Consider the following 25,008-nt stretch of genomic DNA (forward strand, 5'->3'; position numbering starts at 1 on the left):
GTTTCACGCCTCTGTTCCCACTGTGGAGCGCCCCATATCTCACCCCACCCTTCACAATTCCCATCATGCCACACACGCGATGTGCAGATGGCCATGCCCGAGGAAAGGCAGGCGAGTGTGGTCAGCCGTCAGTGGCAGTCAGTGTCGTATCCACCCTCCCTGCCGCTTTATTTGTAAATTATCCAGCAACTGCGTTCATTCAAGGGTCTCCTTTAGTTGCCATTCCCCCGCCGCCATGTTTTATCAGCTAATAAATGACAAAGCAACCCTCTCGAAATCTCAAATGACGTTTAATGCATCCAGAACTTTTCAGTACATAAAAAAAGAGGACCAGGAGCCACAAGGAAAATCCCCCAGTTCAGGAAAATAAACAGATCTGCACTGTGGTTTCTGGCTTACGGGCGGGAGTGCTTTTATCTGGGTCCGCGGCGGGCCGCACATCTGTTGTTTGGAGCGGGCCAGGTGTTCGGGCCGCTTGGGCTGCACCATGGCTTTGAAGGAGGGAGTTTCACAAGAAACTCTGCAGCTGTACAGATTAATATTAAACGGAATCCCTAACGGTCTCCGCGGAGGGGATTTATGCGGAGGGTATAAATATTCACGAGCCAAGACTGTACAGACTCCGCTCCCCATCCTACCCCCCCCCCCCCCCCCCCACTCACCCTCCTGCCACACGCACATGAATAGGGATGCAAACTCGCTGGAGGAGCGAATGCCTTATCGCGCAAAAACAAAGAGAAGCGGTGAGGAGGAGGCCATGCTAAAAGCTAAAATAGGATTTCGGCAGAGCAGCTTTGCAGCGGCTACAAGACGCTGGATATTAACAGAAAAAGTAAAAATGGAAAAAATAATATCAATTACAGGGATGTTTTTCTGTTCGGTTCTATGAGGCAAAATGTGTCCAACTGTAATGCCAACGACGGTTAATTACACGGTGAAAAGCAGTACAGCATTAATTAATATAAAAAGGCCATACACGGGTCTTGTTATGCATGACAACAATCCAGGCTTTAGCGTGAATGTGCACAGGGATGGGCCTGAAGCACGAAATCAGATCAGACGTGCCCAGATTTTGAGGGGTAGATGCGTAAACAGGGGGTGCGGCTGGCTGGTACTTGGCGCAGGCAAAATTTTCACGATTGGTTGTGGGCCGCGGGGTGATCATCACTTATTGGAAAAGGGTACTTGGAACATCAAAGGGGTACACTTTCATTTGTGCAGGAAAAGAGCCAGGTGCTCCGGCAACTCCAGCCCCCTCCCCCGTACGTGCCTGCTGCTGAAAGAGACACGGAGCTCCGTGCGAGGCTAGTCGGACACACTGAAGGAGGCGGAACCATAATAAGGATGAAGACGGAACATATGGATTCCATCAAGAAGGACTCGGAAGGAGCCCCAAGTTTCAGATAAGCAGCAAATGTTCGACCTAACGCTGGCCTATATTTCGGATCAGTCCTTCCTGTGTAAGTGCAAGGCTGTCGTCCACAGAGAGGTTCGTGGGTAACTGTCCTCCATCTGACCCGGGGAGAATCTCCAAAGCCCCGCCTCCTCTGACATCAGCAAATGACAGCCCCTCCCCCCCCACCCCCGACCTCCAACCTCCGACCACAATGCCACTCCCAGCCCAGCTGCACCACACCGCCGGCTTCACTACGGAGGGACAGGAAGGCAAGTAAGGTCAATCAGAAACTACTATGAATTCAGGAAAGACACCATTTAAATTATTAAAAATCCATGTACAAATTCTATTGGGTGGGGGAGGGAACCAACAACTCAGATTATGCACAAATATGATTAAATTATCGGGAAAGAAAGGTTACTCTCCCCCCTTCCCAAACACACATATTTAATTTCCCTTTGGATGGTGCTGGTGACCTTTAAAAACACGGTCAGAATGCCCCCCCCCCCCATCACTGCACGTACACGCGCCAACACGCGCGGCAGGCCTGCAGCCAGATGCGCTGGTCCACAGGAGACCCGCTTGCCAACAGCCGACAAGACCAAACTCATCAGGTTTCTTATGTCTGTTTTTATTTAATTGGCAACAACAGCAAAAAACCCATAGCCTTTTGACAGTCTCGAAAATAAAAAAATAGATTGTATAATTTCTTACGATAGTCCGCTAATGAAAAGAACATACTTTGTAGTCACAGCAGCTAATTCACTGACTGTACACACAGGTACGTGGCATCATTAAAGGGGGTTTGTAGCTCATTTACAAACGCTCAACACCAGCATAATAAAAAAAAAAAAGATATATACGTATACTACCAACTAGTAGTGTATCCATTTTTAAATTAATCAGATAAATAGACGTTATATATTGTCAGTTATAGCATTTGAAAAGAAAACAAAAAAAAGTAACACCCTCATAGAACATAATTTTTTATTCCCACAATTCAATGTAAAAAAAAATATATTAAAGTATCTACGTACTTAAAGAGCAGAAATCCAACCTGCTACTGGCAAATCAAAGCTGAAACAAATAGTCTGACTGTAGCTTAAATCACAAATTTGTACAAGGTCAACATATCCACGATAAATATCAAAAACTAATTATTAGAAATACTATTTAAAGTCACTGAGAGGAAATCTAAGTTTTCTCATTAACCACAGCTGGTACTGAAACAAAGTACTATCTATGAAGATCACTTCCATGCAGAATTTATGCCATATCTGCATTTCTGCGGATACTAAAGGACAACTTTCCCCCATTACACATCCTTTAGTTTCTCAAAACTTCCATCAAATTAAATTTCTTTAAATCTGCAAATACATTAGCATTTTTTTTTTAAATCACACCAAGTTGTTAAAGATCGCTGATTACACAATATCTCCCGTTTTGTAAAGCTGCGAATTGTTCTACTCTCTATGATCTAAGTCATCACTTTGATTATAAATGCAAATTCAATCTACAAGGTCTATCCAAGCAATAATTCTGAAGCCAATAAACTGGTAATGTCCACAGATTCATTTTTTCTACGTATTCCTATATCTGAGAAAGTATTAAAATGTAGCTCAAACATCTAGTCATTGAACTCTCTCCAAGGTACAGTAATTATCGGAGAATTTTCGAGGTCACTGGATTTTACCAGTGAGATCAAAATTCAGGAATTTGACTTAAAACATGTAGAACATGTAGAAACAAAAATGTTTATCAATCAAACTGGAAAACATTAATCAGGACCTCAGACTGGACCAGGAATGTAAAAATTTAAATTAACAAGAGAATGTTAATGTATAAAAATATGCATGATTGGATATATGGTTAGATAATATTTTGTAATGGTTTTTTTAAAAAATAATTTTAAACTCGGGAAAATGGCACAAAATTAAAATGACAGGAAAACACAACATAGAAACTACGCTAAACTAGTGACACTTTTTTTTAGGATATGTGCAAGTGAGACAAACATTGCGAATATCAATAGTGTAATATGCAAGACTAGAAAGATGAATATCCCGACACAAAGGAGACTCCCTTGCGGAGTGACCATTTTTAAATTACTGTGCAAAAGGAGGGAACAGGGCTGCTTGGCTGAGGTTGGTCTCCGGCCCTCAAACAGCAGATTCATCACCGTGGCGATTTGTTGAAAATGATGACAAACTTCATAAATATTGGAACAGCTAATCAGACCATAAAAAAAGCTAATCTTATTCCATAAAACTGAGTTTATATAGTTAAAAAAAATATCATGGCTAAAAAGAAAAATATACTAAAAACTTTAGTTTTAGTACACGCTAAATCTATTTCATACAAAAATGAAAGTGATCACCAGGAAAGCAAAGGTTTCACCGACATTTCTGATTTAAATTTGTAAGTCTGACTGTCGTGGGTAGCAGGTACACAGAAATTATTACATTTGTGTTAAGTTTATAGTTTCTGTATGGAAATTGTGGTTATTTCATCTATTTGCATTCATCTGCACAATTGTCCAGCACCATTCTCTCAATAACTGGGTAACCATGGCTCCACAGCTTGTGTGTGTGTGTGTGTGTATGTGTGTGTGTGTGTGTGTGTAATTTTATACACACACATATTATATAGCATGTCTTCATTTGCAGTCCCTGAACTTTGTAGTGTCCCCCCAAACAAAAGAAAACCTTATAAAAAAAATGCACCCGGACCCAACAGATCAAACAGACCAGCATCACAGAACAGTGAGCAGAACCGGCTGAGGGGTGCCACACGGCCCAAACTGGGTCCGAGCCAGAGAGTTCAGGCGACGGATGACACTGGGAGAAGCGGGGTTCCCCTTTAATATGATTATTTACAGACTGGCCTAAAGATACACAAGAGATTCGGAAGGATGGTGGTGCCATGTGTGTTTCAGCTCAAAGACCCTGAAGAACGCCGTGACTTCCCCCTCAGAACATCTCTTTCTCACCAGCACACACGTTCGACAGGATGGACGAGCGATAGACTGCAGAAGCCCCTTGGGTGTGGAGGAGGAGAAGAGGCTCTGCTCTCAGTGTCTGCAAGGAGCCAAGCGAGAGCACCCCGACCCGGACCCGGACCGCTGAATACCCTTACGCGCGTCGTCTTTCCGGCCTGTTTCCCTAGCCTTCCATCTACAGCTTCTCCAGAACTTCAGCTTGTATTAAACATGACCATCTGCCAGCCTTAATGCGCACCTTAACCCTTAATTTCTGCCCAGCCACATGAGGGCGTGTGTGTACAAGCAAGCAAACCAGGTGCATTTGAGTTGTAGCTGCAACAGGGGTTTAGTCACCAAATAACCACAACGGACTAGGCCTCATCTGAGGTCCACTTTGGCAGCCGTCCCGCTGCCCCCCACTTATTGTCCCGTAGAGCCCGTTTACTCCCCCACCCCTTCTTAGAAAGGTCAGTTCTACAGCATGATATCTCCTAAAGCGCAATCCCGGGCTCCCCTCAATCTGCTCTGTCTCAGTGCTGACCCAATGAGGTAGATCAACCAGGAACCATACGGCACTTTCCTGTGTTGACCTGTCCGGAGCTAGAACATCTGACCGCCACCCAGCTGGGTACATAAAAACACAGCACGGTTTATCATCATTAAAGCCTTATTTTGGCTGTTCATGTGTCAAGTTTCTTAGCCAAGAAATAACCATCCTTTCAAGTAAAAAAAAAAACACAAGAATTGTGACGAGCGTCACAAGTGTGATATTAAAGGCTCAAAGATACATTCGAAATGAGAACCAACGCTCAACGAGGAGAAATAATGGAAAGGAAACACCGCGACATTTGCGATCCACCAGTGGCACATGGTTTAGCAGCGTTAAGAACAAGATTTTTTTTCTTGGATCCGACATCGTTCCATTTACTCGGCGTACAGAAGTTTAGTTACTTCTGACTTTTATGTCCGTTCTTGCTTTCCAGACGTCCTGGACATCTTAAATAGAACAGGAGTTGGCTCTCTGTTTGGGTTTGGGGCCGGCGGCGCCCTGGCCCCCGGCAGCACAGACGCAGAAGGAGCAGGACGAGCAGAGGGTCTGCGAGAGGCGTCTCAAGCCCAGCCGGAAGACGCTGTTGGAGAGGCTGTAGATGACGCAGTTGCAGAAACTGTTGCTAATGGCCAACCACGTGGTAACAAAGGAGAGGATAGGGCTGACCAGGACGTGAGAGCTCTCTAGGAGGAGGTAGATGATGTAGGGCAGCCAGAGCACGTAGAAGACGCTGGTGATGCGAAAAAGTACCATAGCGTAACGACGGTCCGGTCCATGTCCCGTGGGGTGCCCGCCCTCTCCGGCCTCCATCTCCTGGCTGGGGAATCGTGCCCGTCGCTCACTGATCTCGCGGTTGTGCTGCTGGCAAATGCGGAAGATGTGGAAGTAGGTGAAGCAGACCACCAAGGCAGCGGGAGCATATAGAAGACACACCACGAAGCCCGTGAAGAGCGCCGATGTAGGCCATGAGCGGGCACACCACTCGAATATATCTCCGTGGTAACCCGGCTTCCCCCAACCGAAGAAAGAGGGCAGAAACACCAGACAGGAGTAGATCCAGATGAGGGCGATGCAGCACCGGAGCCGGCAGGGCGTCACCAGCTGGTTGTAGGAGAGCGGCTTGGTGATGGCCAGGTAGCGGTCCACGCTGATGCAGGCCAGGCAGGCCATGGAGACGCTCTTGAGCACGGAGATGACGTAGCTGAACACCTGGCACGTGAGGGGCTCCTGCACACGGGCAGGATAGTGCAGCAAGGACAGCGTGGGTACGAGGCAGCTCAGTCCCACCAGCAGGTCGGCGTAAGCCATGGTCTGGATGAAGTAGCTGGTGGTGTAGTGATGCAGAAGCGGGGCACAGTGGAACACGAAGATCACCGTCAGGTTGCCCGTGATGATGAGCGCGGTCAGCAGGACGATGACCGCCGTCTCAAGGACGCAGGCTTCCGTGCCTTCGCTCAGTGCCCAGCCCAAGGGGCACGAGTGGTTGAGGGACACACTCACTGGGCCTTCCATGCTGCTGTTTGCAGTGGGCAGATAGCTGGGCATCAGTTCAATGGATTTGGACTGGTTCATAGTTCTGGTTCTGGTAGATTACGGGCCTTTTCTTAGTGTATACAGCGCGAGGCTAGAACTCTTGCTCACTATATGTTTCTTTCTCATGAATAAACTACAAAAAGAAAATACAATAGATAAAAGAAAAAGGACTACAGCTCCCTGTCCACCTTTCCACATTCCTGGGCGTCAGTCAAACAAAGACAGGAGACTGAGGTTCCAGCCGCAAGGGCAATAAAAATATTAATTAAAAGCAATAGCTAATTTTTTAAATACCACCTGTAAAATAAGTAGCTGAAAATGCAAAATGTGCAGAGCACCTCCTGACAGACAGTGATCACATTCTGCGATGCCGGGGGTCGTGGTCATTCTAGTGCACTGGGTTGGGGGGGGGGGGGGGGGGGGGTTTGTGGTCCAAAAGCGAGGACAAGGCCGGGGAGGTAGGAATTCCTGAAACCCGGGGGAGACAATCTGCCTGTAAACCCAGCTGAAGATGATTAAACAGGCGATTCTCTTCTAGAAAGAACACGTCACTCTCACCCGTGTTCAGTTCCAATCCCAAACACAGCTGAATCGTCTGGAAGGGCAGCTTCTTATGCAAGAACCTTCTCGCACAGCCCTCGAGCTCCTGTAAGTCCAGTCATGCAAAACACCTGTACTTTTTAATCCCTTCTCCATCAACATGGCATCACTGTGACCATTTGGTGCTCCGAATAAACATCCAGCTGCAGTCGGTGTCAAAGGTCCTTCTCGACGAACGCCTCGGGGAACGTCTTCGAGGCTCGCTGGCTGAAGACAGACCAAGCAAACAGACTTGACTTTAGATGATGCCGGTCTCCCTCATTCACGCTCCATCCTGGAATAACAGAGTCTGCCTCCCTTCAGCTCCAGAGTAAAGTTTCTCATGCCGTTCGGAAGGAGAGACGCCCCGCATGCACAGGTCCTCCGCCGGCTTCCGAACGCCGTCAGGAAACGGGAGAAAAGTTGCAGCGTTTACCTCCGGCTGACAGGCTCCAGTGAGGCTCATCTGCCACTCAGATCAGCCGCCTATTTCCCTGTGGCGCTGCCTTTCTCCCATTGTCCTGCGGAGGAGGACGAGATCCACGTATATCCAATCCTGCAGCAGCACTGGCTCTCCTCGCCTGTTGTTCTTCTTCTTGCGATCCAGTCGAATTAAGAATCACAGAGTGGGAAGGCTCCGCACATGTCAGCCCGCCTCCCCTCTCAGTGAAATCCCCGTCCCAGCCGCGCAACGGAAAGTGAGCCAGCAGAAAGGGCAGACGACTCCCCCCGGTGCCTTTATCTGCGAAGGGGCGTCCCTCGTTCCTCCCGCGAACCCGAAAGCAGAGTCCCTTGCGCTCAGAGCAAAACAGAGTGGATGGATGCGTCTTTAGAAACCCCGTAAAAGTCGAGGGCAGGGGGGGACAGGGACGGGGGCGGCTCTAGACGGACTCGGAATTACTTCCCGGCCAGAAACGGGAAAATAAAACCTTCTGAAATGAAGGAGAATAAAAGATGGAAATGAGACGTCCCCGATGGTGCAGCAGGAAAGAGATGCTGTCACTGGCTCACAGTTCCCTTTTCCCCCCTCTCCTGTGTCTCTCTCTCGCTTGCGCTCTCTCTCTCTCTCTCTCTCTCTCTCTCTCTGTCGCTCTCCCCCCACCCCCTGCCGGGCTGCACCTGATCTCCTTTCTCACTCAGCTCTTCCACATCACCATCTTTCCCTTCATGCCCCCCTCACACTCCCCCTATCCTTTTCCTCACAGCCAAAATGAAAGTGTCACCCTTTTGCCCTCCCCTCCGAAATGAATACTGCATCCCCCCCCCCGGGCTCGTCTTTGCCTTTCTCCTTCCCTCAGCCACCCCCCACCCCCACCGCCCGTCTATCTCTGTGTGCCCCTCAGTTAGCCACACAGACCAATGACCAGCCCCGGATCAGTCTGCCCCTTGGTTACAGTTGCCAGGCAATTCAGCTGCTTGGGACCCTCCCCTCAACCAAAGCCAAAAAGCACAACAGGCTGGGGCAAATTAGGAGGGGAGGAGGGTATTTTCCCGGGAAAGAGGGAGGAGGCTTGGCTGCTTTTCACATTCCTCAACCATCCATCACTCAGCTTGAAAAGGGGAAAAATATACCATATATACACACATATATGTTTTTTCATGTATATATTTAAAATGATGTATTATTGACTTTTATTTATAAAATATGCCATTGACGAATTATGAAAAAAATCCATCCATCTAGGGTTCAGGAATTACAGTGAACCACTGAGCTGCAACATCTCACTTCAGGACTGTGTCACACTGACAGGTGAACGGCCACAAGAGAGAGGAGTGTGAGATCTGCACGGGGCCAGGTGTGACATGAGGAAGGCCAGGCACTCTGCTCCTCCCCCCAAGTGAAAGGAGGAGTATCCCAGCCATCGCTCAGACAGCTCCAGTGGGGGTCCGCACCCATGTGGGAATACGGTGGCGCCCTCATCCACACCCGCACGCCCAAACCTGAACCGCAAGCACCCCCACACTCGCGGCACCGCACGGCCAAGCCGGTAGCTTCTTTGAGAACAGAAAAGGGTCTCGCAGAGATCCAGGACAGGCGAGCCTGACCGCAGGACTCCTGCTCAGCCCGCCCTCTGTAATCCAAATTGTCACTTTCGTGAGCCGGGCACTGGTCAGCCAGGGACAGACTCCGTGACACTATAAAGACCCACAGGAAGCCCCCTCGCAGCATCTATAAATAACTCACGGGATTAAATAATCATTCGTAAGTGGAGGAAAAAAATTAAAAAAAACAACAACAGACAGAATATTTCTGAAGAGAGAAAATCGAACTTCAAAGCCACGCCGCAGCTTAAGATAAAATGTACGAGAGGCTCCTTTTATCCCACAGATGGCCGGTAAGACGGGCAGACTGACAGGCCCACGGCTCTCCGACAGCCAGTCCACGGCGGGGGCGGGTCTCTGTGAGCCAGCCAATCGGGACGCAGCAGCTGGCCCAGCGAGACTGGGAGGCGCGGTGAGCGACAGCGGGACGTGGTCCCATGGCACCTCTCCGCTGGGAGGATATGGCAGCGTGGGGAGCAGAGGTATCTGAGGCGTGATGGCGGGGGGGGGGGGGCGGAATTACAGTACACCACCGAAATACGTGTGAGCAGGACGACGATGCAGGAAAAGCCGCACGCTCAATACACTTAAGAGTGCTGCTCCACAGGGTGAAAATTAAGAATTTTTAGGCCGGAAAAAAAATAAAAAAATAGAAGAATACCAACGCCTTAAAATTAAATAAGTAAAAACAAACTGAGAGTGACCCCCCCAGGGCCTGGGGCCCCAGAGGCCATGGAAGTAAATCAGTAAACCCAGCGAACTGCTGCACATATTTGTCTTCTGCAAGCCAGAATCACTCTGTGCATCCAAGACCCCTCAAACTGGGGCGGAGATGAGGAATGGTGGGGGGGGGGGGGTGTTCGTCAATGACTGCTTAGAGTCGGCCACCATTGGAGGTGAATGTCTCTCACTTATCGGCAAAATGCCCCCACGTGCAAACCTCAAGTTACACATGGTGACACCTCCTCCCCCCCCCCGACACACAGACTGCTCCCACCTTCAGTCAAACGCTAAAACGACATCGGAACGAGTGTAGATTTACCGCGCCAATATCCTGTGACCGCGGGCCGCGTAATTAACCAGGATTCAATCAGCACGATCATCACAACTGAGCGCAAAGAGAGCTGTTAATACTGAGCGAATTTTTGGTTTAAATCACGGCCAAAGCAGAATGGCCCTCTGCCCTCCCCCACACCACTGCCCCCGCCGCCCCCCAGCTTCCCGTTTATGTTATTGTCACGGCGACGGACATATCCACGCCATTAATTCAGCGAGAGTGAAAATAAGAATCTAATTAATGAATAAATTGCCGGGAGCCGGCGTTATGTAACCACAGGTGCGTGCTTGGCGGCTCGCTCAGGCCGCCGCTAATACCGCTGCGCTGTGAAGGCCCGGAGCGGAGCTGGAATCGACACCATCCAGCAAGCCCATTGGAATCGATTTTCACCGATGCCCCTGTTTGGGGGAATGTAGGAATGGCTTGGTGCAATTAATGCAGCCATCAGCTGCAGTAGATAAGGCAGAGATTCAGCCATGCCGTAACGTGCCGATTATATAATGCGACCGACGATATTATTACTGCGAATGGCGTTTGCGTGTCGGGTGGAACAGGGTCGCCTGGAGTTTCACATGCCAGCTCGACAATGTGAGTGCAGCCCACGAGCGCTGAGGGCGGGGACATGACACCCCCCCCACCTCCATTTCCCAGCATTAACCCCATTCCATCAACCCGGACGCCAGGCAACAGGAACGAGGTCATACAGGACGAGGAACGCGCTGTGTTTTTCCACAGGCTGGCTTGTGGCTGCTTTCAACAGCACGGTTCGGTGCATTACACACTGAGAGGTGGGGGGGGGGGGGGAAATCAGTGCGTTAAGATAATTGCAAGGAAGGGGGAGGGAGAAGAAACACCCTTCAAATTCTGAAACATCAGCGCAAACCAATTACACATATTCCTGGGAAGGGAGCGAGACGGCAGGCCAGCAGGGCGCTAGGAACGAAAAATCACTTCAAGGGGCAATTCATCACGCCTCGTGCTGCAGCCACAGAAGATACGGGGCCTCGGACTGATGCAAGCAGAGGGCAGCTGGATGAAAAGTTCCAAGATGGTTAAATATGAAGGGGAGGATGGGGGGGGTGCAGCTACCACACCTCTCAGCGCCCCCTACAGCACGTACACCGCATAACAAGACCGCTCCACTGCGGCAACATCCCCTCGGGCGGCCATTTTGCTGCCGGAGAAGCCCCACCCCAGCGCAGCCTCATTCAGGAACATGCCCCCCCCCCTACCTTGGTGATGAGCACGCGGTAACGCTCCAGCAGTTCTGGGTCGTTCTGGCAGCCGGAGAGGAGCTGCCAGACCTCGGCACGCAGAGCCTCGGGGATGCCCGTTCGGACGAGGGGGCTCAGGCCCTTGGGGCGCGCCGCCAGGTTGCCGTGCCTGATGGGCACAGAGGAGAGTGTCAGTGTGGCATGAAGCACAGTGAGGGCTGGCACCTCACAGACGCTCTACTCCGACAGCAATAGTGATGGCACATATTGGGGCAGGTTTACACATCCACAACCTGACAGGTTCCCTACTAGGATCACATCACAAGATTTTTTTTAATAAAATTTACCTTAAAGAACATACCCCATTGATAATGTATCCTATTATAGTTAAGTTGATAATATACAGCCCTACTATAATTATATATTAAGGAATACAGCCCTCATTACTCTGCTAAGCATTGCAAAAATACCAGACTTCAATTTCCATTAAATAACTAAATCCTGAAACTGTATAAATACACTGATCAATGTGCATTTTAATCTATAAATTTAATAAACGTTTGGACTATACTGCTCCCAGTTCTTTAATTAACATAAAACTACAGGCTTGTCTCCCAAAAAGACAGGCTGAAAAAATTAAAAAACATAATAATAGAGAATGGTTTCATTCAGGTCCCACCGTAAGTAAATGGAAAGTAATTAGCTGCGAGTCCCCCGCCGCTCCACCCACCCCCCAGGAGGCGCTGGCTGCCTGCATCCGCCGCCTGCTACCACTAGCAGCCACTGACAGGGGCAAATTCTCTATTGCATTTTGAGTGAATTTTACTTAAAGTGAAACAAAGTCACGGAATGCTGCATGACAGCTAAGCCATGAGAACAGCCTATTTCCCAGGTATGTGCGACACCGTGCGCTTCCATTACAGCAGAGGGGACGCAGGAGATGATTCTGCATGTGGAGATGTGTTTTCATTATGTGTTAGAAATCCCGAAAACGCTTTCGCCGGGGTTCTGCCGATCGCCTGAGCGGCGCCCGCTGAAGTGGCCAGCAGTCAGCGGCGCCAAAACTAGCAGGCGGAATTAAAGGCCTCGTGCTACATTTCATTCGTATCGTGACATTTAATTATTCATCTCTTTAGCTGTCTGTGACCCTCCTTTATGATTCTGTACTTTCTAGCAAACAGCCTGGCACCTTTGTGTTTCACCCTTGCACAGCCTGGGGGTCACAGCCATTCTGACGGTGGTGGGGAGTCGGCATTTCCGGCGGAATTATGCGCATTATTCAAATAACATTTTTTCTTGCCCCCCACCACAGACACAGGAACGTGTATGGGACATGGCTCAAAATATTTCTTTCCATGCAAAATGTGATAGCATGAATATAAAAAAATAATAAATTAAGTTAATAGTAATTTATAATAGTAACGAATAAACAGCAAATTTATTAGAGTGTGGAAAAATCACTGCTAATTATACCGGTGTTAAATATTTTAAGCAGCTGATTTATTATCTGATCCTAAGAGTTTTCTTTGTCGGTTTTATACACATTATCCAACATTTGACATTGCGGACTCAACCTTAGACTTCCACTCACCATCTGTTGAGGATCCCACCCCAAGACTCCAGGATCTTCTCTGGACAATCCTTGGAAACGTCACCGGTGCCACTAGAGATCTCATTGTCGCTGTCTACAGGGGAAGAGTGCAGGTGGCTAAGATGAGGGACCAAAGCCACCTAAGTGACTGCAAAAGTAATGAGGAACCTGGCACGCGTGAGCAAACAGCACGATTTATACCAAGCAGCTAATCACACAAAAACATTTATACAGGTAAAAGAATGCATTTGTTAGAAATACTATTTGTAAACATATATTAACAGATTTAAGGTATTCCAGTTGAAATGGCCTCTATCTCAATTCACTTACGTTAAATCAAGACTACCTTGTATCCACTAAGTTATCCACTAAGAGAGAAATCCTGCTTTGTTACAGACCCCTGGTCTGAAAAACCAACACGCTTAAAATCTTCATCCACAAACTGTAGCTTAGGGGCCACATTTACCCACTGTAATGTGTACAATGTAATTTCTACTTGCCAGCAGGTCAACATGAAAGGCCCTTTTCTCAGTACAATAGCAGGCAGCACCCTGAGACTTCAAGTCAATACCCTTAACCATTACTCCACCTGCTGGTCAGACAATCAAACAGCATTGACACCATCATATACCATGCCAAAAAAAAAGCACTTTTACCAAACAGGCAAAATTAAATCAGAAACAGGAATCACAAAGAAGGAACAGGAGATCAACACATCGACTGTGACAGGAATGGAATAAGCTTGCAGTAGGCCCTGCGACCGCGCGACCGTTAGGTGACCATGAATGCTTCAGCAAACAGACTGAGATTCTGCTATCGGGAGCCGGTGTCGCATGAAATGCAAACGCTAAGCTCACACAATGTGAAGCAGCACCGACCTCCAGCAGGACCCTCAATGCTCTTCTGAGGACACTGGGAGACATTTTATTCCTCAGAAAAAGGCTTAGAATGGCTCCCTCATAGCGACACACTGGGGGGGGGGGGGGGGGGACTGTCTGCAATGACGGCACATTCTGTATGGATTTGGCTGTGGGCGGCCTGTCCGCCCCCCATCCCATCTTTCCTTTATTCATCATCTCTCCACTTACAGAAGTACCATGCTTCAAAACGAACGGGTGGCCGGTACCACATATGTAACCTTTTATTTATTTTTTTTTACTGCATAACGAACATTACGTGCCAACAGCCCGACCGCTGAGCTGCGTTAGAAGCAGAATGGCCGCGTCGTAGCCAACACTGGGAACGTTATTTACAGTGGAAGGCAGAACCAGCAATGCTCCCGTTATTTACTATAGTTACTATATTACTACCCAACATGGGCACCTCTGAGACACGTTGCAAATGCCTTACAGCGTAATATCGGTACTTCTTACAAAATACAAGACGGACAGACAGATAGATGAACATAAACAAATACGCTGAAAATAACTCGAGATCAAATCAGGATATAATTCTTATGAGAGATTTCCGAAGGAGAAGCACAGCCGTCCCTGAGAGTGGCTAATGCATGGACGGGTCGCTGTTATTTTTGTTCTTGTAACTGGAAGGTGACCGGTGCTCTTTGACCCCCCCCCCCCCCACTGGCCCCCATTTTTGGGATTTCGGCCCCTTTTGGGCCTCCATCAAATGAGGTGTAATATCATCGCGACCGGAGACCAGATGTACAGGTCAAGGCACGGCAAGAAGGGTCTGACCCAGTCAGCTTTCAGGACAGACTGTTCAATCTTAATTCCACATGACGGCAGATTAAAATAACGCTACAGCACGTCGCGCGTCATCAAAATCTGATTTTATCATTTCTACTGCGTAAACATTTAAAAATTGCATCCCCTCTGCAAGCCTTCTCCAAAAAACAAAAAATCTGAGTTTCTGTCAAGCGATATTTCGACGGCACCCAGACCTCCAGTCCAAATACACGCTTGGCGTATTTTTCACTCAAACACACTTACTGCTGATGCATGAACAGACACACACCACGATAAATCCTTTACGCACGGCGCACGCCGCCTATTAGCTGGAAACATACTGACACCGGCTTCACGGTGATGTATGGGGGGGTTATTTCTGGATACCTTCCATCCAGTCTCTTTTCAGAAACTGCTTATCCAAATAGCCTGGAAGCTGGAGACACGTGGCCCGGGGCTAAGTATGCCTTACACAAGACGCTAGCACGATGCAGGGCAGCCAAACGTGCAACATTCACCTACAATACTGCAGGAAGATCAAAGACTCCTGTCGGCTTCCCTTCTCCGGGGATGTCGACACGAGGCATCGCGATACTGATATTTCAGCACTTAGGAACTGTATTTACTACTCTAATGCTGTAACTGACTTGGGGGCTGTCGTTCCAAGACACATCCATCAATGGGAATAAGAAAGAAACCGTCCAAAAATGTGGAAAAGGTTGTTTGTCTACCCAAAAAAGGCATAAATTGTGTTTTAAACCAGGATGCACTGAAAGGTGTCGCGTCCTAAAAAACAAAAGGATGCAGAAAACCTGCAGCAGCGCATGTGCATGGCGAGTCCAGCATGCTCTGTGCGGTTTTTAACCAGGGGCACGCCGGCCTGGCTGCCTAAACGGAGACGGAGCTCTGAGAAAGGGCCGGTTAAGGGCTGATGCTGCCTCATCTCCACCCTGCGTGGCCAGCTGTCAAAAACAGGCCCTTAAAAACGCTAAAAACGGCAGACATCTCTCCACCCCGAGCAGCGCTCCAAATGCAACAAAATTAAATTTCACAGTTGATTCACGATTGCCAAAATAAGGGGGAGGGCCAAAATGGGCCAGGACTGATCATCTCATTTTGTAATGTGACGCCGCATGCCAAAATCGCATCTAAATATAAAACGTTCCCCAAATGAAATAACAGCAACCCAGGGTTTGCGATCAAACAGGCTCACACGAAAGGCAAGGTGAAAGGTTGGTGTTTTTTTTGTCCCTCCTTTTAAGTTAGACACCTGAAGATATTCCAAAATAGAGTTCACAACGTGTTCTGTGAAATCTGAATTACTGCGCCATCACTGCTCCAGTGCATGTCCTCAGATGACATGATATTGTGGAGTAACTGTATTGCACCACATAGAAATAAACAAACGTGCTCTACCTTCCTCCTGCTCCTCTTCCTCGCCAGTGGACCGCAGCCGGTCCTGCGTCCCATTTGCCCTTTCCGTCTCTCTCTGCAGGCTCACCACCTCGAAAATGGCATCTCCCTGGCTGCCCTTCTGGCTGCTCTGGGGGTACAAGAGAGTCGGGGGAAGAGTCAGGGGAGAGTGAAGGGAGAGTTGGGGGAAAAGTCAGGGGAGAGTAAAGGGAGAGTTAGGGGAGAGTCGGGGGAAGAGTCGGGGGAGGAGTTGAGGGAAGAGTAAACGGAGAGTCGGGGGAGAGTAAAGGGAGAGTTAGGGGAGAGTCGGGGGAAGAGTCGGGGGAGGAGTTGAGGGAAGAGTAAACGGAAAGTCGGGGGAGAGACAGGGGAAGAGTCAAGAAAGAGTCGGGGGAGAGTAAAGGGAAAGGTGGGGGAGAGATGGGGAAGAGTCAAGAGAGTCGGGGGGAAGAGTCGAGGGAAGAGTCAGGGGAGAGATGGGGGGGAGAGTAAACAGAGAGTCGGGGGAGAGTCAGGGAAGGCAATGATGAGCATGGCCGCAAATGTAGATGGCATAACTCAAAAAAGAGAACTGCGACCGCCGTTAATATATTCATCGAGCTGGGAACTTGGGAAATGATGATGCATTTTTACAGATGAATCACCCAAAAAATGACTGAGCATTTGACTGTCATACATCGACATGTGGTTTCAGAACGTGTCATTTCGTGGTGGTGGGCCGCCAGCCATCTCCGTGCCCTCATGGGTGCCTAAGCCAAAGTTCGCCACACCCTGCGGCTCCAAACGCAGCAAGCAACGTCTGTCACAGCCTGCGGCTGGTACCAGCGCCAAGATATAAACCGCACATTTATTAACAGCGATGACAATGATTCGCAAATTCCCCTTGCTTAAAATAAATAAATAAGCATGCAGTAATAAGCGGGAATGGATGCTGCACTAACACCGTAATGCTATATCTTTTAATTAGCTGTCGACTGGAGCGCGGGCACTCGCTCCCCCTCCACGATGAGATAGCGATGCAGCCAATCAGGCGGCGATGGAGGCTGCGGCCCTCATTAGCCCGGCAGGATAACGAGAGTTGGCCCCTTATTAGCTGCCGATAACACAGAGGCTCCATTTGCCGCATGAGGGGCTCCGGCGGGGGAAGTTGCGGGTTTTTCCACCCCCCGCACAGAGACCTGCCTTCTTTAGCCTTCTGGATAAGTCTAACACCTGAACGAACTTTACATTGTCATGCGACTTTTGTCGCATGACAAAAGTCAAAAAGCAAGAAACAAAGGGTCACATGGGTCACCCCTGGATGTAACGCCCCCCCCCCCCCCCCCCCCCCCCCACCCAGACATACCTGTCTCAGCTTGAGGTAGAAGGTTTCAGTGAAGGCCTTCCGGCTGAAGTACCAGAACCTCTCGTTGGCCGGATAGACCCTCACCAGCGTCTCCATCAGGAAACGGACCGGCTCTACCACCTCTGTCACCACGAGGTCCACCGCCACTGTCATGTATACCTGTTTGTCTGTGGGGGGGGGGGGGGGAGGGTGGAGAAGACTTCAGCTGGGACTTGGGTGCCCCTCGAAGAGGCCGCAAACCACAGAAGGAGATGCAGTCATTTCTGGGTCACAGTTTACAATCAGCCATCCGGTTTAAATCCAATCCAGTCCGGCACTCCAGTTCAGTGGAAGGCAGCATTCCACCTTACCGTGTGCACCGTTACCAGCTGATGGTAAAAATAATTACGTCCGTTAAAAGTCTTCTAAACAAGTCTAATTATCAAGCCGTGGACAAGAGGAAAACAAACCTATTTCACACCAAGGAGATTTTACTATTTTAATTAACAGGACGAATAAAGAGACTCAAACCTTTCAAGGGAAGAAAAAAAAAAAAAAAACAAGCCTAAAAATAGATTCCAATTACACCGTTAGAGCGGAGCGTGAAATCCTGATTCGGAAGGATGCTGTGGGACACGGTATATCTGTAAGCTTCAGTTACTATGAGGCCACTCATCTTCTGAAGGGTGACAGCAGCTTGGGGACGACCAGAAGGGTTTCAATAACATGTCAGCCATTCCCTTCAACCACTCGAGTGTCATTTTTAATACATCAGGGCATTTGCAGAGGTGGAGCAAGGGATGATCCCAAAGAAAAGTGCAGGATTACATTCAGGTGAGTCACAATTAACGGTCACGTTCAGGTATATCACACTTAATTACTGAAAACACTGACAGGCATCGTGAGGGTCTTCTAGCAGAGACAGCACACAAAGTAGCGTATTTGCCATAATATTATATATTCAGATACAGAACAATGCACTGTCAGAGGTAATTACGAGTGCTGAGAGCTGCCGACTTTCAGTGCGACGGCCCCCAAGCACAAGATCAGCCCTGGGCGCTCAGGAATTCCGGTAACAAGCCGACGCAGCGCCTCTCTGACAGGGCGACCTCACCTTTAGGCATGTCCTCGTTCAGCGCCTGGAACGTGGGGGCGTTCGGACTCCAGGTGCCTGTGATCACGTAGGCTTTCCCATCCAGGCTCTTCCCCATTGACTCCTGACATTTAGAGACACACAATAAAAACGTAAATAAACAGACGTGCACAAGGACCGGCACGCAAACACATAAAAAAAGCCCATATTTTAAATCGACCTTGCATTGTTTCACCGTGACAGAAATATACAGCCGTTTCATCAGTACGTAACGCTGATGTTACATTTTGACACAATACTGAATGTAATGTCTAACAGGAATGGTACGATTAACCATCCATCCATCCATTTTCTAAACTGCTTATCCTACTGGGTCGCGGGGAGTCAGGAGCCTATCCCGGAAGCAATGAGCACGAGGCAAGGAACAACCCAGGATGGGGGGCCAGCCCATCGCAGGGCACACTCACACACCATTCATTCACACATGCACACCTATGGGCAATTTAGCAACTCCAATCAGCCTCAGCATGTTTTTGGACTGTGATGGGAAACCGGAGTACCCGGAGGAAACCCCACGATGACATGAGGAGAACATGCAAACTTTGCACACATGTAACCCAGGCGGAGACTCGAACCCGGGTCCCAGAGGTGTGAGGCAACAGTGCTAACCACTGCACCACCATGCCACTCCATGTAATAGATATTTAAAAAAACCTAGACTATCACCTATGTAACAAATACGGCTAGCAATTTAATACTGATACGTTAGTACTAATATGGCTAGCTATCTATTATCTGTGTTTTCCGAGTAAGGAAAACAATTTTTGATACAACGCCTAACTAATGATGATTCCTTACTACTATTACTGGTCAAAAGTCACACCTCTATTTAATATCAGCTAGCTAATATAATAGCCAACATCCTTTTGAAGAAAAATATGTCAGACCTGAGTAATAAACTAGTTATTTTCAGAAGGACAGCCTGAAAGATAAATATTTTTAAAAGCATTAGTCAGCACGATGTATTTTCCAGCAAACTTATTTCGTAAGAAAAAAAAATGCAGATTAATTTCTTACATAAATAGCGCTCTGTGGCAGACATTTAACATCTGGTCAGAAGCAAATGCATAAAAAAATATAATTTTTACATGTATATCATCACAATAATATCCACCATCCCAACATGACAACGTGACAAGTTCTGGTCACCAGAGGTGGGTAGTAACGCGTTACATTTACTCCATTACATTTACTTAGTAAACTTTTTGGAAAAATTGTACTTGTAAGAGTAGTTTTAATGCATGATTCTTTTACTCTTACTTGAGTAAGAAATTTCAAGAAACGGTACTTTTACTCCGTTATTCTAAGACATATGTTGCTCGCTACTCGCTACTTTCATTTTAATAATCTGTTATTCGCTACATAGGTGATTTTTTGTCATACTAGTCCAAGGGTTCTGTCACATGATTCTTTTTCGCCAATCAAATGTAGCTAATGACGCGTCACTCAGTTTCACCAATCAAATGGAGCCATACAGTCACATGACCACACAAAATTTACGCGGCGCCGCACAGAGCAGTGACTGAAAGGAGAAAACAATGGCGCAAACAACGGCGTGTGATTTTGAACCAGAAGAAGCAGAACACCCCTGGCCTCACATTCGATCAATGTTTTCATTACAGACTATAAAACAGAACAGCTATGTCATGCACTGTCTTACGTGTCTGCCTAAGCGTGTCGACATTTCAACCTACAAGAACTCGACTTCGAACTTGAGGAAGCACGTTGCGGTATGTTGTAGTATATGTGTTTTGGCTGTGGATTTTATAACGTAATAACGTCATAAATAACTGTCAAATGTACATTGCTTTTGAGTAATTTATCACACTGCAGCCTCACAGACAGACACACACACACACACAAAATGCACAGCCTGTTCCTCCGTATAATCCTATTGTTATTGTTACGATGTTATTAGCATTTCCTGTGGTTGAATTTGCTTTAATTTCTGTTTAATATTTTGTCATTTTGTGAAAACGTTATTGTTTTAGTTAAAGAATTTGCATTGCTATTTTGTTTTTGTCTATTTGATTACATTCATGCTCTGAAACAAATCAAAAGTTACTCAAGTTACTCAATACTTGAGTAGTTTTTTCACTAAGTACTTTCTTACTCTTACTCAAGTAATTATTTAGATGAGTACTTTTACTTTTGTCATATTTTTCTAAAGTAACTATACTCTTACTTGAGTACAATTTTTGGCTACTCTACCCACCTCTGCTGGTCACCTACTTTCAGATTAACAGGGTGAATCACACACCTAGCAAAGCAGTACAGAAGTGCTGCCATTTCCACTGTGAAGTGACAGGGGGCGCTGTGTGCACAGGAATGTCTGCCTGGTCATGCAATATGCCTACAAACAATACAAGTCCTCTGCATTCTTCCCATTCCTCTATGGGAATAAAAGGGATTCTCTAGGATTCCATCCCTCTGGTAACGGCTACTTCATACTGCCAAAGCAGAAAACTGCCCTTTATGTGTTATAGGGGAGAGTTTCTCCTGCAGATGGCATCAGGCCGGCCCTGGGTATCTCTCTGCGACTGGCACTGCCTGGCATTCCATCCCCATAATGCACTGCTGCCATTCACAGGATGACACGTCGTACCAGCCCTGTGCCAATCGCAGCGCTCTGCATCGCCATCGGGCCACAAAAGCCCCCCACTCAGGGTCTCCGAGACCTCCTGGCTGTTACGGAAGGTGTCGCCCCAGCCCCCCTCCCCAAACAATAGCTTTTTCTTAGCCCCTTTCCCATTCAGGCCAGATTTATGAAACAGTCAGGCTTGCAGTGTCCTCTGCACCCCGTCGCCCCAGCCACAGAGGAGCGAATCTGCGTTATGGTGGTGAGGGGGTTCGCCCGGACCCCCCCTGACCACCACCCTCGACACGCCGACACCCGTCTCTAAGGACGACTTGTTTTATGACCATGTGTTCCTTCCCATGACTGATCAGTTATATATCGCGTCACAACCTCATCCCAGATCCTGTTTGTAATTCCCTGTGTTCGTGTTGACAAAGTTTATAAATGCACTGATCAACTGAGGGACCTCCTAGGGACAAGTGTATTTTTTTTTCCTGAAACCATTTAGTATACCCTGATTGGATCCAGGGATCCATGAGATCTACAGTAACCGATTAACTTGATTTTATGCATAATTGCTCAGATCAGAGAGAAGAAACGACAAGAAATATTTTTCACATTCTATTCTGTTTTCGTGATATTTGACCTCCAGGACTGTGATGCAGACAGACCCAGTTTCCAAAAAGCTGGGATGCTGCAAAATGTAATGCAATGATTAGCAAATCATATAAGCCCATATTACATTGGGAGTAGAACAAAGACAAAATATATCCATTGTTGAAACTGAATGCATCGTTTTATGGCAAATATACATTCAATTTCAATTTGATGCCAGAAACATGTTTAATGGAAGTTGGGACAGGGGCAACAAAAGATAGGAAAAGTGTAACACTAAAACAAAACACCTGACTGAATATCTCACAAATAAATAGGTTAACTGGCAACAGATCAGTAAGATGACTGGTTAGAAAAAGGGCCTACAGGAAAGGAAGAGTCTGTGCAGTGAAGATGGGGAGAGTTTTACCACCCTGTGAACCGCCGTCTTACAGCACAGTTTGTCGCTGCATCTACAAATGCAGGATGAAACTCTAGATATGTTTTTTTTCTTTGCATGGTAAACATGATCCAGAAATGCCACCAACTTCTCTGGGCCCAAACTCATTTAAGATCTACTGAGGCAAAATGGAAAACTGTCCTGTGGACTAACCAATCAAAATTTCAAATTCTTTTCGGAAATCGTGGACGCCGCATCCTCCAGGCTAAAGAGGAGAGGGACCATCCAGCTTCTCATCAGCGGACAGTTCAAAAGCCAGCATCCGTGATGGTATGGGGCGGCATTAGTGGCTTAGGTAGCCTGCACATCTGGGAAGGCACCATTAATGCTGAACGATATATATACAGGCTCAGGAGCAACACATCCTGCCGTCCAGACACCTTTTTCAGGGAAGGCCTTGTGTATTTTAGCAAGACAATGACAAACCGCATTCTGCACATATTATAGCAGCATGACCCCATAGTAGAAGAGTGCGGGAGCTGGACAGGCCTGCCTGCAGTCCAGACCTGTCACCCACTGAAAATATTTGGCGCATCATGAAACGGAAAACACAACAAAGGAGACCCCGAGCAGCTGAAATCCTATATTAGACAAGAATGGGACAAAATTTCACTTGTAAAACATCCATCAACTGGTCTCCTCAGTTCCCAATCATTTTCAGAGTGTTAAAAGAAGAGGTGATGCAACACAGTGGTAAACAAGCCAACGTCCCAACTTTATTTAAACATGTTCCTGGCATCGAATATTTGCTAATATTTGTCATAACATTTCCCGGTTGTAACATTTGATATGCTGCCGTTCTTCCATTTTCAATTACATATGAGTTTATATTATTAATAAATCATTGCATTCTGTTTTTATTTGTGTTTTACACAGCGTCCCAACTTTTTTTGCAAAGGGGGTTATTAGATAAAGAGGAATAACAGGATTCTCACCATGTCTAAGAGATGCATGTCGCTGTTCCGGACCTTCTGGCCTGGACTGAGTAGCATTCCAAAGCACCTAAAGCACAAACATGCACACAAGAGTTAACGCCATGCTTCAAACAAAAAAATCATCACGCTCTTCTTAGAACCCATGCACCATCTTGTGGTCGCCTTTAAAATTTCACCTTCAGTAGCCCCTAAACTGCACTGTAAGTAGGGGTAAGCATGGGCTCTCAATCAACTTATTTTTTAGTCAACAAAATACATCACTTTCCCACATGCTTAGTTTCGTAATTTCCACAGCTGATGTTGAGCTTCCACTCTCAAATTAAAGGGCGGCATTTCCATACAGCCAAAAAACCCAGTATCTGTCCTTGAGTAATAAAAGGCAGAATTGAAGTCCACGATGCAAAAGCCCTAAACATGTTTCACAACACGGAGGAACAAGTTCCCGTCCGTGTAACTTCTGTGTAGTTACCTATTGTAATAATGCTCCGTTTCACTTCCAGAAAATTGACTTTCAAAACCAACCATGGACACTATGGGATTTCCCCAATCGCTCTGTGTCCAATTGCGATGGCCAAACACTCCTGCAGTAGGAACTGGCACCTGCAGGTACCATCTAGGCCACACATGCACCACAGCGGTCTTCACGGTCTCACCTCTCGATGCCCAGTTCCTTGTTGCTCAGCTGCTGGACGGTGACTACCACCTTCTTCTGCACACCTTGCCGTAACTTGAAGTAGAACTTCTCGCGGTCCTTTGGGACGGGGCTGCAAGTCAAACATAGAGGAGGGGTCCTTAGAGAAGGGTGGAGAACCTTATAAAAGCAGAACGCCTGCCTGACTGGCTGGATTTCCAGGTAAACATGAATTATGTGTATGTATCGGAAAGAGATGAAAACGATGGCACTGTTCTCTTAAAATGTCATTTTTAAGACCAGTAAGGGTCAGTGTAGCGTACGACTCAATTTTAATTACAGTTAAATAAGCAATATACAGCTTACTAAAGTTAGAGGTAGAATAGAATAATAATTAAAAATTAATTAACACACCAAGAGGACTGGGGCAGCTAATTGTCTGGACTGACTGGCCAACATCATCGCCATGGCAACAACAAAACACTGGGGTGGAGAGCTTGGTCCTGACCTGTAGTTGCCTTTGCCGTCATCCTCACGCACCTCCAGCGATACCACGAAAGTAAAGGTGTCGCCGTCTGGGGAGAGGGGTGGGGTGGAGTCTCTCACATCTGGGGCAGGTTTACAGGAGCGCCGGAAGGCCGTGGAGAAGCTGTACAAGATACGGCAGACCTGTACAGAGGGAGAGGGCGAGAGAGGACAAGTCAGCGAGAGACCACAGGCCGCTGGTTAACCAAAGTGACAGGTCACAAAGCCAAGTTCCTCTATCACCCTCTATCGGTTTGACCATAGAGCTACTCACCGAACCCCAACATCACTACACACGTCACCACAACAAAAACGACACCACCACCCTAGCAGGGAATGAAAGGGATACTGAGGGACGGCAAGTCCCCAGTGAGTGCGGGGGGGGGGGGGGGGGGGACGTGCCACCCGGCCCACAGGGACACTCACAGCCTCCTTGATGTGGCAAGAGAAGACGTGGATCTGGAAGTCCTCGCTGCTGCGGTAGCTCTCCGTGAAGCAGAAGCAGTCGCTCTCTGGCGTCCCCTCCTGGCCACGTGCGCAAAACAGCACTTTGTAGATGGGCAGGGCGGTGATCTCCGTGCCAGTCACCTGGTCCACGACCCTGGAGACATCAGCGGCGAAACGACAGGCCTGTTTCTCGGGGGGTTTAAAAACACAGATGCTCCACAAAGTCTGAAGCAGGAATCTATTCCTCTACAACTATTATCTGACAAAAAAAAGTCCTTCTCATCTGATGCTAAATTTCATATAAAAGCAAATAACTCCTT

General features: G+C 47.5%; 2 protein-coding genes across 4 annotated transcripts in view; both read right to left on the bottom strand.

Moving 5' to 3' along the window:
* rabgap1l (RAB GTPase activating protein 1-like) overlaps nucleotides 1–25,008 on the bottom strand; it is an 81,359-nt gene that overhangs the window by 44,800 nt on the left and 11,551 nt on the right. For all 3 annotated transcript variants that reach the window (XM_048976453.1, XM_048976454.1, XM_048976455.1), the window contains exons 5-13: nucleotides 24,668–24,842; nucleotides 24,225–24,385; nucleotides 23,739–23,849; nucleotides 23,086–23,152; nucleotides 18,480–18,582; nucleotides 17,387–17,553; nucleotides 16,045–16,171; nucleotides 12,944–13,037; nucleotides 11,371–11,521 (exon numbers count right to left, since the gene is read on the bottom strand). In XM_048976453.1, coding sequence (XP_048832410.1) covers nucleotides 11,371–11,521; nucleotides 12,944–13,037; nucleotides 16,045–16,171; nucleotides 17,387–17,553; nucleotides 18,480–18,582; nucleotides 23,086–23,152; nucleotides 23,739–23,849; nucleotides 24,225–24,385; nucleotides 24,668–24,842 — 1,156 coding nt within the window. The remainder of the gene's footprint in view (nucleotides 1–11,370; nucleotides 11,522–12,943; nucleotides 13,038–16,044; nucleotides 16,172–17,386; nucleotides 17,554–18,479; nucleotides 18,583–23,085; nucleotides 23,153–23,738; nucleotides 23,850–24,224; nucleotides 24,386–24,667; nucleotides 24,843–25,008) is intronic.
* gpr52 (G protein-coupled receptor 52) lies at nucleotides 1,866–6,838 on the bottom strand. The gene has a single exon (XM_048976464.1). The coding sequence runs from the start codon at nucleotides 6,496–6,498 to the stop codon at nucleotides 5,374–5,376; it is 1,125 nt and encodes a 374-aa protein (XP_048832421.1). The 5' UTR covers nucleotides 6,499–6,838; the 3' UTR covers nucleotides 1,866–5,373.

The sequence above is a fragment of the Brienomyrus brachyistius genome, chromosome 15 (genome assembly GCF_023856365.1).
Source record: "Brienomyrus brachyistius isolate T26 chromosome 15, BBRACH_0.4, whole genome shotgun sequence".
NCBI classification, from domain to species: domain Eukaryota; kingdom Metazoa; phylum Chordata; class Actinopteri; order Osteoglossiformes; family Mormyridae; genus Brienomyrus; species Brienomyrus brachyistius.